We start from the raw sequence: 15,057 nt of genomic DNA on the forward strand, positions 1-15,057 counted from the left end.
GTCGGTAAAGGCTGAACCTGGTCGCTATAGAGAAGACGTAAGGGAGACCAAGGTGGATATGAGCTTCAAAATAAACAAGTCATCAGTAGAGTCGGTGTGTTCGACAATAGCGGGTGGGTTGAATGGTGAGAGCCAAGTGATAACAGAGTCTCGGAGGCATGCATCGAAATTTGAACTTCAAAACTTGTGAGGATTGGTTGTTGGTGAATGTCGGTGACATTCCTGACCGGGCGTTGGCTTGTTTGAGACATCCAACGTGGACTGAGACCAAGATACGTATTCGTGGACATGAGCCAACTGGCACTTGCCGACTTGTGACCCTTTGAGATTGTGTCCATATATTCGTACGGAGAAGATTGACCACCAGAATGGTTGCGATGCGTTTCTTCGCTTCTTCTTCTTTGGAAGCAAATGATGCCATCTCGAGTGTTGCAGACGGTGGACCTGGCAGTCGGCGTGGTCTACCAGGAAGGTGCATGCTCGCTGGGCAGGGGAAATTAACCAGTTCTGGAGCCAACGACCGTCACTCTGGATACGAGAGGGAGCGAACGGGCCCTCCGGTGTCCCCAGCAAAGCGAAGCGAACTCGCGAATCCCGTTGATGAGGTCAATTTTCTCCACGGGCCCGGGGGAGAGGACTCCAGTCTCCAGGCGTCCAGAGTTCAAAGTCCAGAGCGAGGCACGGCCGGTGCAGGGACTGTTTGAAGGATGGCCTGCCGGGATGTTTTCGCACAGCAAGATACCATAGTGGAGGTTGACTGGATTTTGATTGCGGGCTGTCCGTCGTCTGAAGTATTTAGGTTTGAAAGTTGGCTAGAGTCTGCAAAATTGAGAAGAGAGAGTAGATGAGGTGAAACCTGACCGACATGCCTTGCTTTGAGTTGCTTGCGTATCTACCTGGCGTGTCGCGTTTGAGGTGTCGTATTTTGCATTCATGTCTCTGGTTGAAAGGTGTCGAAGCCGCGACATCGGGAACGCACATCAGGGACATCAGGGACCATGTGCGGCTGCGTTGCGGCATACTTGACGGTTCTGACCTGAGGGCTAAGGCCGGTGGCCCGGGTGGGTTTGGAGGCAGCTGATTGCTGGTCTTTCCCTCTTTGGCCCGTTTGGATCAGGAACAAGACTCGGCAGGCATTCGACGATATGAAAGGAAGCAGCCAACATTCCCGGACTGGAAGCATCCGCTGCCGCCTTCCGGGAGTACTCTCCATTCGTCCTTGGTGCTGTGATGTATGGCCAGCTCTAAGGAGCTCCAAGGGCTTTAGGCTTTTGTACGTGCCAGGGGTCCCTCGAGGCTCGGGGAGTTTGTGGTCCCTGCGAGCCAGAGAGGGCAGCGGCTCAGCAATTCGCAATCTCAACGGGCATGTACCGCAGCAGTTGCGAAATGACTGAGACACGGGAGATGATGGACGGCAGAAGCCGCCTTGTTCCTCTCGAGCACGCGACAAGAGTTAGAACTTTGGGCAGAAGCTGTCAATTTTTCAATACTCGAGACTCGGAGAACTCAACGGGGCTAAAATTGTTCTCTCTGCTGTCCGCATAGATAGGTATTCATATGGCTGAGCCCATTCATTGCAACGTGCCATGCATACCTCGCGCGAACTACAGATCGGCCCTTTCTACAAGGTACTTTGTCCTAGTCAGGTTCTCTCTAGGTCCGCTCCACTGGCAGATGCGTTAGTAGCATCAGGGAGATACTTATGTTCAGCGCAAGTTTGTAGGAGAGATCATGTACTGTCTTGGCTGACCTGAGGCTGGTCGCAGCATAGCTCAGCGCCCTGCCACTGAAGCAGCGGCCCTAACTCCCGCTGAGCCACCCACCCGCACCTTAAGGCAACGGTGGATGGTCAGGTCAGTCTACCCAGTCAGGCCAGTACCACTGAGTTTCCTTTTTTGGTCTTCCATTTGCAGTCTGACTTTGACCTGCACTGGAGGCTGGCTTGCAGTATCCGTACATTGCAGCTTGGAGCTAGATGTTCGGACACGAGACAGGCACACGCCAGCAGGGTTGACGGTCGTGACTTCCAATGATTCCCTTGGACGTAAATGGCAGGGCGGGAGGGCTGTGAAGAAGGAGGAAGGGGAGGTCGGTCCACTTCACTTGGGCAGGCACGCTGCACGAAGAGGTGCTGGATTGCTCTTGCTCAAAACATACATATTTCCGCGCCTTCCTCTGCCGCTCCTTCGGAGCTGCCCTCCCCCCTTCTGCCTCCCTCCCTTTCGCTGCCTTCCCGTCAATATCCTTCCACCCCCGTCCCCCCGGCCGTCCTTGCTCGTCAACCCCCTCCCTGGTCCTTCCTCTTTCACTTTCAATTGGCAGCGGCATCAGCATCAGTCCGCATCCTTCCAAGGAAATCGCGACCTTGCTCTCCTCCTCCTCCCTCCTCTTTCCCCTCTTCCCCATTTCTTCCTACTTTTCACCTTCCTCCTCTCGCTCTAACTCTTGCAAATTCTCTGCCCTGTCCTTTTGCTTTTTCCCACTTTCCTGTGACGCCGTCGCCAATCGATCCCACTTCGTCACTGAGGATCGACAATACTACAATACTCGCGCGGCACTACGGAATACGCCTTGGACGGATACTGCCCGCGACCAGGTACCGTCTCGTCTGTACGAACCAAGCGAAGTAGGGCCCTGCCAACCGCCGAACCCAACGCCGACCCGCGCAGTAGCCAGGAGACGGTCCGTCTTGGGAGCTCCCTCACAGGCACACAGGCACCACCTGAACCTGACTCAGCCACTCGCGCCAATAATCAACCGTTCGTCTTGTCTGAACACCCGTCGCTCCATCGCCGTTGTTACCGCCCAGACGCGACAATTACTTCCCACAATTTTCCAAAGAAACTCTTGACCAAGACTCCATCCTCGCCTCGACACCCCGACGCACCCGTCAATTGTGTGTCGCTTTGCCCTGAATCGAGGCCTCGAACCGCCGCCGCCAGTTCCACGTGCATCGCCAAACTTGGCCTCTCACACGGCTTGGTTGAGAGTCGACCGCACTTTTAAAGACGAGTTGTTCATTGCAGAATCGCTTGTATTGAAACACCTCCCTTTCTCCGCCCTGCAAGCTACGTGTGAGCCAATCGCTCTCATTGGAGGTACGTTGTTCGACGCTGTGCTTCCCAGATTTTGCCGAGTGCACTACGGCATCTCTGCCGATCATCAATTTGCCTCCCAAGAAACCTGCTGCATCTGTTGTGTTAGTTGCGCACAAAATGATTGGGTCTTTGGCCTTGGTTGCCAATTGCCTAACTCGTCGTCCCATCTCAGCTCTTCCGTCGTCTTGTTTTGTTGAATACTCATCATCCCTTGTTCGGAGTCTGGCGATGCTATCAAAGCTGCTCCTTCACCAGTCGCTAATATGTCTTCACCACCTAGTCAACCGCCACAGATCTTGCTGAGACAAGAAAACACAATGTCGTCGAATGCTACGACCCCGGGCGGCGAGGCCACAACGGCTCCCGCCGCGACACCGGGCACTTCCGCACCCGCAGAGACGAGCGCCGCCGCCGTCACCACCACTCCTCCGGCAGAGACCTCCGCAGCAGCGGCTCCTACCACCGCGCAACAACCCACGACGCAGCAAACCTCCGCGGCAGCAGCACCAACCACGTCTCAAGCTCCGGCAGCGACGACTTCTGCGGCAGCTGCACCAACTACTCAGCAGCAGAACACGACTCCGACTACTCAAGCTGCCGAAAGTACTACCCAGCAACAGCAAACTACCCTAGTCGCGACTACTGTCGTCATCACGCCGACCGAAGCAGGAGGTCAGACAAGCACCATCTTTACCGTCATCACTCAGACCAAGGGTGTCACGCAGACCGGAACTGCTGCCAGCTCATCTGCTTCCGCTACGGCATCAGGCGGCGCCATCAACTCCGGCGGTAACTCCAAGGGCGGTCTCGGTAACGGGGGCACTATCGCGGTTGCTGTTGTCGTACCCATCGCTGCTGTTGCCCTGCTCATCCTGGCTGGCCTGTACTTCTGGAGGAAGAGGAAGCAGCGCAAGGACGCCGAGGAGGAGCGACGAAAGGAGGTCGAGGACTATGCCTACAACCCGAATGCTGACCCCACAATTCCGTCCCTTGGCGATGGCGGCTCGTACGAAATGAAGGAAGATGCGGCCTCATCCGGATACCGTGGTTGGGGTTCTACCACTCTTGCCGGCTCCACCGGACGTAAGGCGTCCACGACCATGTCTGGAGGCAACACAGGTGCGGCATACTCGGATACAACTTCACCCAGCCATGGAGGAACTGACAACCGTTCAGGAGAGCCTTTGATCAACGACGGCTCGTACTCACCTGATGGCGAAATTCTTGGCGCCATGGGCCCTTCAGCAGCCATGAACCGTGGAGGCGGTGTTCAACGTGGACCTTCCAATGCGTCATCTTCCTACAGCGCAGGGAACCACTCAGATACCTCTGACGGAATCGGCATGGCATACAGCGGCGGCGGCAGCAACGGCAATGGCAATGGGAATGGTTACTACGATCAGTACGCCAACAACCCGTACTCTGACAGCCCTTACGCCAACCCGGCTACTGAGCTCCCCGGCCAACCGGTCATCCGCGACAACCCAGCTCGTCGCAACACTCGGATTGAGAACCCTTCGCACTATCCCCAACAGCAAAACGCTGGTATTTCCCAGAACTTCTAGACAAGGTCTGGTGTGTTACTCCAAAAGTTTTGTTTGTTGCTTATTAGTCTGCTGGGGTTCTGTTCCGAAGATACCCACCCTCCCCATCAGACCAACGATCTCGAAAATCGAGAAACACATACGGCGTTACGGATTTACGGCACCATGCGACACGGTGGCATTTTATTGCCACGTGACGCTTCTCTTACTTTTAATATTGTTTACTCCGTTGCCTTGCCTGGCGTATTCCAAACGTAATGGCTCGCCCAATGCCACGGAGATCATAATCCACTTCGACGCACATGATTTATTCGTCATATACATAAACATCTTTGGGATTTATATCGACCCATGCTATCCACAGCGTGTTGCTCCAGTTTAATCTGTTGTGCATTGCATGCCCATGAAGGGCGCGCACAGGCAACATGATTTGCTAATGTCTTTCCTGGGCAAAGCAACCAAGGGTACCTTGGCAGCAACAAACGAGCTTCCGCACAAGAAAAGTTGGAGGATTCTAGTATAGTAGTAGGTAGTTGAAGAGTAGGATAGTCGACATCTCTAAGATTTCGAAACACAGTCTCATATAGACACGTATGAATGAATATTCCTTTGTCAATCTACTCTTGCATTCATATCGCTTTATCGTGCCGTTTCACTATAAGCCATCTAAGCGCAGATTCAGTATCTGGTAACACGAATTTTTCCTCTAACAATCGACTCGTCTATAACAGATTCTCCTACAACCTGGACCCCTCCTGTTCAACAACACCCATACCCTCGCTCAGCCCAACCCGATCCCACCAGAACCGGAACTGCCTCACCTCGGCCTCGGTCAGCGTCCGCACGCGCGCCACGGTGCCCCGGCGCCGCTGGCCCAGACGGCCCATGAGCTCGTCGTTGCCCTCGCCAAAGACGAGGATCTTGCCCCTCGTCTCGGTGGGGTCGTCTGCCGGTCGCGGGATGTAGTCGTCCGCGGCGGTGTCGCCAAAGGGGGAGATGAAGGGGGGCCAGGAGACGCCGTTTGAGGTTGGGCCCGGGTTGTCATGGCTGGTATCGACGGCGTTGGGGTCAGAGGTCGTGGCGAAGGAGGACCAGTGGGCGTGCATTGCGTCCGAGACGGCGAGCAGACCAGGCGTCTTGTGCGGGGTGAGGATGTTCGTGTCGTGTGTTGCCGCGGGGACGTGGTCGCCGTGGTTTGCGGCGGCGAGGTCGGCGTGTGCGGCGTACTCGTATACCCAGACCGGTGCCGCGCCAGCATCCCCGGCCGACTTCTTCTTGGAGGCAAAGTGCGCCGAGTGGAGGAGCGGTGCAATGTACCCGTAGTGCCCGTAGGCCTGCGCCAGCCGCCGGAACTGGGCGCCGTGAGAGGCCGTCGGAGGAGGCGGGTACGTCGACGGCGGCGGATACAGCGTCTCCAGGGTCGCGAGGTCTGCGGCGGAGAGGGCGGGGATGAGGGCGGAGAAGAAGTCTGAGAGGGCTGTTGGGGAGGAGGCTGTTGCGGGCACGAACATTGTGCCTTCGGAGGTGTTGAAGCCTGTTAGGAGGGGCGGGAGGGGAGGGAGGAGTGTGGGTGAAGTCCAGGTTTTGATTGGGGCGAGGGGGATCATGCTACTGCTGCTGCTGTCGTTGTCGTTGTTGCTGCTGCTGGTTTCCTCGATGGATGGTTGAAAGGGCCATTGGACCGAGGGGGCACACTCTGACCAGGTAGCCAGCGAGGCCTGAAGGATTTTTTCAAGGGGCAGGGCGCGAAGGGCTGGTAAAATCTCGCCTGGCGTCGATGAGAGTCTAGAGAGGCCTGCGTGGGTTAGGAAGCGGGTGAATTGTGCTTCGTGGCGGGGGTGCGTGGCCGCGAGGACGGAGCGGGCTGTCGGGGCGCCGGATTCGAGGATGGCGCGGTGGAAGAGGCGGCGCGAGGGCGGGGAGAGGAGGTGGTGGCCGAGCTGTGTGCTTGCGTGTTAGCACTCCAATTGACTCTCCCTTTCATGACTACTTCATCCTAGGGGAAGAGTGGAATAGAAATAGAGAGATGGAAGATGGCTGTGAAGGAGGTGTGAACATACCGAATGCGCCCCGGCGCTGAAGCCCATGACCGTGACATCCCCCTCATCTCCGCCAAACCTGCCAATATTGCGCTGCACCCACTCGAGCAGCGCCCTCTGGTCCATCAACCCCAGATTCGCGATGACTTCCCCGGCAGCAAAACCACACGGGAGGAACCCCAGCGGCCCAAGACGATAATTGAAGCTCACGGCAACCACATCGCGCTTCGAAAACGAAACAAACGCCGCGAGGTTCCTTTCCCCTCCCCTTCCGAAGTTGAAAGCCCCGCCATGCGCTACATTCGACTGCTGTTAGTATATACATACGTTGTACTTCAAACAGCTGCACCGCAACCATCGGCTGGAAAGGGGGAACCCATAGACGTACTATACACCAAAACCGGGACCTTCTTCCCTTCCACCACTGCCCCCACCGGACGAAATACGTTAGCGTTCAAACACCCCTCTTCATCCGCTGGGTACGTCGGGTCCGCGGTGGGACACACGGGTCCGTACTCGGCCGCATCAAACGAGTCGCCAGAGTGGCCCGGCTCCTCCGGCCGACGAAGACGCTGGCACTTCGCATACGGCACACCGAGGAACGCCTCCACATCGCGCGGGAACTCTGGTTCAGAGAGCGTGGTGCCGACGAAAGCTCCTTGATCCAGACGGACCGTCGGCCGCTGGTCTCGGGATGGGGTGGAGGCTGCGGGGCTCATGTTCTAATGGTGTTTTTCGCGGTAAAGTACCAAAAATTAGGTTGTGGAGAATTGATGCCGATATGTGTTCGATTGCTGGCTTGCTTTTGTCTTCCGTCGAATCTACCAATCCTGAAATTGCTTGTATGTCGATGTAATGAAAGGTTAAAGAGGAGCGACTCATCCGCTGGACCCAACGGGATGTCGTTGGCGTGCTCCGCTAGCGCCGGCACGCTAGCCGGCCGTGCGGTCCCGCCGTTGTCTCCATACCCCGGGTTACACTCTACCTCTACAACGCGGTGTCTTGTTCATTGACGAATACTCGCCTGACGGTTCTCACAAATCAATCGTTCTCATTTCTGCCTTAGGCGGTAAATGCTCCCACGGACTACTTGTACGATCATTGATCTGAAAATAGCATTGTTGATCTACAAGTGCTCACATACAGTACCCAAACAAGCGTCTTTAGAGTTGTACTCATGGGTTAAGAGAGATTCATTTTCAGCAACCAACGGGCCTAGTCAAACTTTAAACAAGGACAGCAATCGACATATCGATGCTAAACCATAAGCAAGTTCTAAAACTGAACATCAAAACTCCTATACGGCACGTGTCTATGTGTCAACCTTGCCAGCTGAACAGTCGATACCGTTGCCCCAGACTCCACGCATCTCCATCAGCACAGGCACCAGGCTCCATACGCTGGTCGAATAATTTACAAAAAAGGGCCAGACCATGCCAAACAGGGTCTCAAAAATCCTCACGTCGGGCCCATCATACTGTCTGGCCTGCCGCGGCAGCCAAAATAGCGAGCTTGCTGCGTTGTTGCTTTTCGCGCCACTCTCGGCTCGCTTGTCTGGAGCGTTCCGCAGCTTGCTCGCGGGCCATCTTAGCGTTCCACTCGCGTTCGCGGCGCTCTCGCTCCTTGTCTTGGGTGTAGAAGTTGTCACGGTGGAAGACCTCACGGCCCTTAACCTTTTGCTGCTCAATCTCCTCAACAGATAGCGCGCTTCGCTTGCCGCTCATGCTACCCGTAGATGTAGATGTAGCACGGCTAAGCTGGGTCTCTGTACCTGACTGTGAGGTACCTCTGCCGCGAGTCTGTGGTGACCTCGTCGAACTCGTTCTCGCAAGCGTACGAGGAGTGCCCATGATTGATGAGCGCTTCGACGGGCTTTCCAAGTCGCTGGCCTCGGATCCCTTGTTCTGGCGAGCTCGACTAGCCACGGTCTCTCGAGGTTGCGTAGCCGTTCCCAGCCTTGCCTTGATAGGACTCGCCTTGAACTCGCGACGCCTTCGCTCATCCTCTTCTTGCTGTTTGAGACGAGCTTCTCGCTCCTCTCTCTTGCGCCTGGAAATTGCCTCGCCGGGCAGCTCAAAGTTAGGCTTGGTCGGGGCCTTGAGAGATCTAGTTCGCTGAGGGACTGCCGCAGCGACCTTCTCCTGGGCCTGTTGAGCCAGGCGAGCGTCGCGCCTCGCCTTGATATCGCGAGCGGTGGCCTCACCTGGCAGCTCAAAAGAGGGTTTGGTAGGAGCCCTCGTGGATTTGGCAGGCGGTTTGGGCGGTAGAAGGCTGGTTGGACGAGGCACAGGAGGCCTTGTAGTAGGTGCTTTTCCAGGGGATCCCTTTGGGATCTCGCTGTCAAAATTGACAGACTTTCTCTGGTTTGCGCGTACCTGTGACGATCTTTTGGCTGCGGCGCCAACAGATTGAGTGCGGTTCAACATGGGGGCGGGCCGCCTAATAGGTGATTCCCTTGTGGGAGCTATCGTAGTAGACTCATCCACCACAAATTGAATCCGTCGAGACTTGCTTGGTGTCTCCAAGCGGGTATTAATGGCCTCCAATTCCTCCTCGAGTTTATCGATGGCTTCTACTGAGTCCTCAATTCGAGATCTCGAACTGGTCGAGGTTGACCTAGATGGAGTGCGGGGAACGTCCTCCGTTGGGGCCATGCTCTCGTCCGTAGACGAGAAGGAAACTACTCTGTCCTTGGGGTGGTCCACGTAGTCCAGAGATGACTCCTTGGAGTGAATTTGTTCGACGACGGACACGTTAATGGCAGATTTCGTCATGGGGCTTTCGTACCCTGCAGGCGCTGGAGAGGCAAGCCGAACAAGCGGTTCAGCAATAGCCATCTTGTCGTCGTTTTCTGACGATGAATGCGACGCACTCCGAGATGCTTCGTCAAATATCAGAGGTGTTGCTAGAAGTTTGAAAGCATTAGCCGGTTTTCGCTGACTGCATAGACTTTCCTCAGCGCGGTCGGTGTGGACTAAGACGTTGCAGCCATAGTCGAGCGTGACGTCTTCTCGTCTACTGGTCGCATTGTTGCGCCTAGTCGGGCCGTCTGGGTTCGGAATCGAAAGTACATAGTCATACTGACCTGACCTGTGCCGTGCGATGGACTTCTGTATGTTAAGATCTGTGTTAAGATGTTGCTGTTCAAGACCAATTGCGCGCAGGACTAATATGGTTAGTTGAAAGACCACATGGCAGCAATCGGATGAGCGAACCTTCAGAACAGAAGTTGGACCCGTTGGCTTCAAATGAATCTGACGTTTGGCGAGGGGAAGTCGGTACCGCAGCACGTGTTTCAGTTGATGATGGGATACCCTCGTCTTGTTTGGTCTCTTGAGGCACGTTGGCAAGGACTGGTCCTTGCGTAGGGCTAGTCACACTTGAGTTTCCGTCACAGATTTCGACTTCTTCCCTGATGTGTTGAAGGGTTGGGAAGATCTTGGAGTCAATAGAAGATCGAGTGCGGCGTCGCACAGGTTGCAGCAGTGATCTCTCGGCACGGTTCTTCTTAGGACTGTAAATATGTAATTCCTTGAGTTTGTCGGTTAAAGCGTCGATGAATTCCGGCGTTCTTTGGCGACTGTTAGTGTCACAATCTTCGAGAGCAGCAACGTTGTTGAAGGTGTGAGGGCCGTTTGCGTCAGAAGAAGCATGAGTGCCGGGACCAGAGGTGTCTTCGAGGATGCCGAAGCCGTGGCTCACGGTGTTGGATCGAGAGATGCGACCCATTATGCTCGACAATCTCCGATTCCGACCTGAACCCAGACAGGGAACCGCTGACCCCAGACAAATTGAAAGACAAATGGGCCGCAATACGTGGGAGACAGTGGGCTGTCTGGGATTGGCGAGCAATTTCGCTTGAGACCAGCTGGGGTACGTGTAATATGGCGGGGTTATTGGCTGGAACACTACTTCGTAGACGGCACTCTCTGTAGGTATTGGCCGTAAGATTCTGGTTCAAGACCGAGTGTGGAGGACAAGGCTGAAAGTGTCCAAAAAGAAGAGCTCTTTGAATGTGATGGGCTAAAGTGCTTGTTGTTTTGGGATGGAAGCGGAATGGAAGCAAGACAAACAGCGTGATGTGGAAGAGAAGAACTTCTAGCCTGACAGCCACCAAAATGGCGGGAAATTGGCTTCAATTTGATCTTTCCCCTACTTGTCAGTTTCCTCCCAATAAAACCACCAACCAACAGCGAATGAGCACAAGCGTGGCAGGCTCGATAGATCCCCTCGCTCCCGAGTTCTGAGGACCAGCTTGCCAAGGGCCTCCGGGTAGTCACGGGGGTGAGGCACCTCCCGTTTCGTTGCGTCTACTCCGTGTCACTGGTAACGGCTAACGGGTGAGACGGGTGCCAGATTGGGATGACTAAGAGACGCGTTGAGACTCCAAGTCGCGTCCTTCCCGTCCATTTGGGTGTCTGGGACCCCGCACCTCACTTGTTAGTGTTTGTTGACTTGGAGTGGAGCTTCCCTACCCAATCCAGCGCCGACATCAAACTGCCGGAAGAAGACGCTAAGAGGTGTAGCTTTCCGTCCAACACTTGGGCATGCCACAAAGTGGTAGCTGCCGACAACGGTTCCAACGTGAGCGAGCTTCCCAAGGCTACCTTAGATTTGAAAGCTGCCCCTTCATATAAGGGATGTTTTGCTTTTCGGGCCAAAGACCCGTCGCTCGTGAACTCTTATCATGGCGTAGCCATACTACTCTCTGCATTCTCTGCTGCGTTTTCGGCCTGCGCCTGAAGCGTTGGAGCGTGTTCTGTCGGAATGCGAACCAGTGTCTGCGGCAGGGACATGTTGAGTTCCTCCGATTCCAACGTTTCTTCTTGCGGAGGCGGCTTGGCAAGTTGGGCTACAAATTCCGTGTCAGTTACTGTCATGTGCGTCGCATGCAGCTCAAACCTACCGGATGCCATATTGATAGCGCGTAGCACGTTATGCCAGTTGCTAATTACCATAGCAATCGCTTTCATCCGTCAGCTCGGATACTCATTATGGGTCCATCGACGGGTCGTGCTGACCTTCTGTGCCATCTGAAAGCGTTGACAGCTTCTGCTCCAGTGCTTCCATCTGGCCTGCGACGGCAGCACTGAGATCGCGCAAATCCTTCAAGTGCTCCAGCTCTGCCTTCTTTTCTGCGATGCGCGCTACCAGCATGGGCGACGGGCCCGCGGAAGCGTTTTGCGACCCCGCGCCCGGGAGTCGAGTCGAGAGTGATCGAGTCGGGAAGGACATGTCTGAAGGTGGCAGATGAGTCTATCGCTTGACGTTCGTAAGAAGTTCGTTGTGCGTCGGGTTCGAGTTGGGAAAGGCTCAAAAGTGTGGCGGGGTAATGAATCAAACAGGGCTGGAAGCGTTCTGCAGGTCAGAGAAACCGTCAAAGGTTCGGTGAGAGTGAGCACATGAAAAAGGATGCGGCAGGCGGTGGAGAGCTGGACCCGTCCAATTGCGCCCCCAGCAACCCCCTCTTCCCTGCACCATTGTTGACACTAGACCCAATTAGGTCGAGTGTAAATAAATGACACTTCGGTAAATTTTCGCCCTCCCCCCGACCCCATCGTCACTGTCCCAGCCACCTTCTTGTCATGCTTCGCTGATTTGACTCTTCCATTCCTCACGTTTTGGTCTCATCGCGTGTTGGCTTTTTGTTCACTACTCCAGAATGCACCATGGCCCGACTAAACGAACCCCCCGTATCTACAGATAGCATAGACACGCGTATGTTTACTTTCCTGTCTTCACTTCATCTCATCGACTAACTTGTGTTATTGTAGTACGCAGGAAGCTATTGCGCCAAAACAGAGACCTTGCCAGAGCAAACGCCGTTCACTTGAATCGCATCCACAACCTCGAAGCAGATTATTCTCGTTCCCTGTCAGAAAACCTCCAGCTGAATGGCCGAATTATTGAGCTGGAGAAGGAGCTCGAGGATAGCAATGCTCGGAGGATAGCAGACCATGCCCTGGACATCAGATCCAGACTCGAATCCCAGTTGATGGACTGCATGTCGCTCCTTTCCAATCTCGGCCAAGAACCTCCCACGAAAAGACACGCGAGCCCTCGAGGCAGACGGATTTCCAGAGCAAGTCTGCCGCGTGGCAGCCCTCCCCAGAGACGGCCGCCACGCGAGCCAGTAAAGGACACAGAGGCTCGAGCGCTGCAAGAGGGCCGCCTACCGCCTATCACAGAGAACAAATCATACCCAAGGGCAACACTTGAGTAAGTCGGCCGTGATGCCTGTCGTCGAATTTGTGGTGCTAACGTGACAAAGCCGTGACCAAATCCTCGCTCTGTGCTCAGAAGCCGCCGATACGACAGATACAACAGACAACGCCGATACCACTGATTCCCCGGAACTTGGTCCTCCACCAATGTCGCGATTCGTCGATGCAGACTCCGTTGACATCGGATCCCCTCGTCGACCCCTGAGTGCCACAGAACCGCAGGCAGCCACAAACAGCTCGCCGGTAAAATCACCAACACCAGCGCCAGTAGTAGCTCCAGCACCCGTATCCCGAACGACACAGAAGCCCGAGAGAAATGTCATTGTGCGGCCCGATGCTGCGACCAAGACGGAAGACGCCAGACCCGATGCCAAGCACCCACCCAAGGAGACTCCCATCTTGCCCCCCGTGCTTCCGATTGTCGTCAAGGCTGGATCAAAGAGAAAGCATAGCATGGGAGACGACCTTGCCAAAATCACAAACCCTCCCATCCAACCATCGAAGTCAAAAGAGTTCGAGCAACGCCCGCTTGAGGCACGCGAGCAACCTAGCGGACAGACGCTGAAAGAGCTCGCCAACAGACGCCGTGAGGCTAGAGAACGAATGTCGGCACCAGTCAACTCGAGAAAGCCATTGTCGGCCAAGAGCACGAATGACGACATGGCTTCGCCTGTGAAGAGCTCCAAAGACGCAGCGAATGACTCTAAGGTCGCCCCTGAAAAGCCGAAGCCGCGCGCCGCAAGCCAGAGGGCTGCGCAGAAGATTAGAGAAGCCGAGGCCGAATCCAGACCCGAGCCTGAGCCAGTCAAAGTTGTCATTGCCACAGTGCCATCACCAGCACCCACTGTCGACGTTCTGCCGAGTACAGAAACGGTACCCATCGAAGCTGCTCTCCTATCACCAGCATCCCCTGAGCCAGCGTCTAGAATGAGCCTGCCGAGTGTTCGGGATACGCCGCCGCCAAACGACATCTCTTCCCAGGGCGAAACTTCACGGCCAAGTAGGAGGGCACGCGCTTCGGTCAGCTACGCAGAACCGAACCTGCGTGACAAGATGCGACGCCCTACGAAGGAACTTTATGACGCCGTTACTGGTCAGACGAGGTACCTTCAGCGTAGTGGCAGCGCCAGTTCAGATCCATCTGCGTCGGATGCGGCACCAATGACCAAAAGCGAATCTAGTGACGATGCTACTTGGCAGCAGATTGCGGCTGCTGCTTCGCCGTCTGTAATCAGCCGGCAAGGTCAGAAGAGCCCCCACGAGCCCATCGACAAACCGATGTCGCCGGAACGACTTCTCGCCGTGGCTAAACCACTTCGTAAGAAACGGTCGTCCGCCATGATGTCGGGCTCGATCAGTGAGGGCGAAGGACAGAGGCCTTTCCAACAAAAGGCTAGCAGCTCGACTGCCCCAGAGAAGACACCCAGCCGCCAATCGACATTGTCGCCCGAGAGGGAGGCTGATCCCTATGAGTTCCCCGCCTCAACACCGGCTAGCGACACGTTTCGGGTTGTCGATACAAAGGACCTCACTTTGCCAGCGCGACAGTCCAAACCATCAAGACGGGCGTCGTCTACAACGAGGGACGACTTCAGAGGGGAGGGGGCAGAAGTGAGCCAGCGACCCAAGTCCGGTGGGCCCAGAAAGAGAGCGTCGATGGTCTTGCCCAAAAGGAATCGCGCAGAAGCAGAATGTGTCGAAGATAGCAGCTTCGAGAGTGTGGAGAGCAGCAGCGACTTTCAGGAAACAAATTCCAAAGTGTCGATGCGGAGAAGGAGCATGATGTTGTAATGACCACCACTTGATGACACTGACGGCTAGCACTGGTGTTTTTTTTTTGGAGTTGGATACGTTGTCAAATACCATTCTCCTTGTTTTGTCTAAGTTTCTGGGTAGGTCCGTAGAAGGGCCACTGCCGTCTGGATACCAAGGGAGACGCACGCGATTGGGTTTATTGTGCATATAGGGGAGCATAGCGAGCTTGACGCCCCGAATAATGGCTGGCTGAAACTTATATTATTATCATGATCATCATTTGCCTACGTTCTTGTGGTCTTGAATCATGATAACCAGTCGATGATGGCTGGATCTTCCACTTTTTCTTGCAAATGTCCACGTCCTCGATTAAACGCCTTCTCCTGTCGTCATTGCG

The 15,057-nt window shown here is 55.2% G+C and overlaps 6 protein-coding genes across 6 annotated transcripts; 3 read left to right on the forward strand and 3 right to left on the reverse strand.

The window, feature by feature from the left end:
- Positions 1-377: 377 nt before the first annotated feature.
- Positions 378-704, forward strand: CPAR01_06027 (uncharacterized protein; the record flags this gene model as incomplete). Its single annotated transcript, XM_060490301.1, has 1 exon — positions 378-704. The coding sequence occupies one exon, from the start codon at positions 378-380 to the stop codon at positions 702-704; it is 327 nt and encodes a 108-aa protein (XP_060351767.1).
- A 2,711-nt stretch (positions 705-3,415) lies between these two features.
- CPAR01_06028 (transmembrane alpha-helix domain-containing protein) lies at positions 3,416-4,663 on the forward strand (the record flags this gene model as incomplete). Its single annotated transcript, XM_060490302.1, has 1 exon — positions 3,416-4,663. One exon carries the CDS (start codon positions 3,416-3,418, stop codon positions 4,661-4,663), a length of 1,248 nt encoding a protein of 415 aa, XP_060351768.1.
- Positions 4,664-5,379: 716 nt separating this feature from the next.
- Positions 5,380-7,400, reverse strand: CPAR01_06029 (carboxylesterase; the record flags this gene model as incomplete). Its single annotated transcript, XM_060490303.1, has 3 exons — positions 5,380-6,582; positions 6,703-6,977; positions 7,070-7,400. The coding sequence occupies 3 exons, from the start codon at positions 7,398-7,400 to the stop codon at positions 5,380-5,382; spliced, it is 1,809 nt and encodes a 602-aa protein (XP_060351769.1).
- A 753-nt stretch (positions 7,401-8,153) lies between these two features.
- CPAR01_06030 (uncharacterized protein) lies at positions 8,154-10,410 on the reverse strand (the record flags this gene model as incomplete). Its single annotated transcript, XM_060490304.1, has 2 exons — positions 8,154-9,847; positions 9,897-10,410. 2 exons carry the CDS (start codon positions 10,408-10,410, stop codon positions 8,154-8,156), a joined length of 2,208 nt encoding a protein of 735 aa, XP_060351770.1.
- A 956-nt stretch (positions 10,411-11,366) lies between these two features.
- On the reverse strand, positions 11,367-11,916 carry CPAR01_06031 (DASH complex subunit Dad2; the record flags this gene model as incomplete). Its single annotated transcript, XM_060490305.1, has 3 exons — positions 11,367-11,533; positions 11,588-11,647; positions 11,703-11,916. The coding sequence occupies 3 exons, from the start codon at positions 11,914-11,916 to the stop codon at positions 11,367-11,369; spliced, it is 441 nt and encodes a 146-aa protein (XP_060351771.1).
- A 434-nt stretch (positions 11,917-12,350) lies between these two features.
- Positions 12,351-14,696, forward strand: CPAR01_06032 (shugoshin; the record flags this gene model as incomplete). The annotated part of the gene is made up of 3 exons (XM_060490306.1): positions 12,351-12,399; positions 12,456-12,900; positions 12,953-14,696. 3 exons carry the CDS (start codon positions 12,351-12,353, stop codon positions 14,694-14,696), a joined length of 2,238 nt encoding a protein of 745 aa, XP_060351772.1.
- Positions 14,697-15,057: the final 361 nt, after the last annotated feature.

The sequence above is a fragment of the Colletotrichum paranaense genome (assembly GCF_030867605.1).
Source record: "Colletotrichum paranaense strain IMI 384185 chromosome Unknown Scaffold_4.1, whole genome shotgun sequence".
NCBI classification, from domain to species: domain Eukaryota; kingdom Fungi; phylum Ascomycota; class Sordariomycetes; order Glomerellales; family Glomerellaceae; genus Colletotrichum; species Colletotrichum paranaense.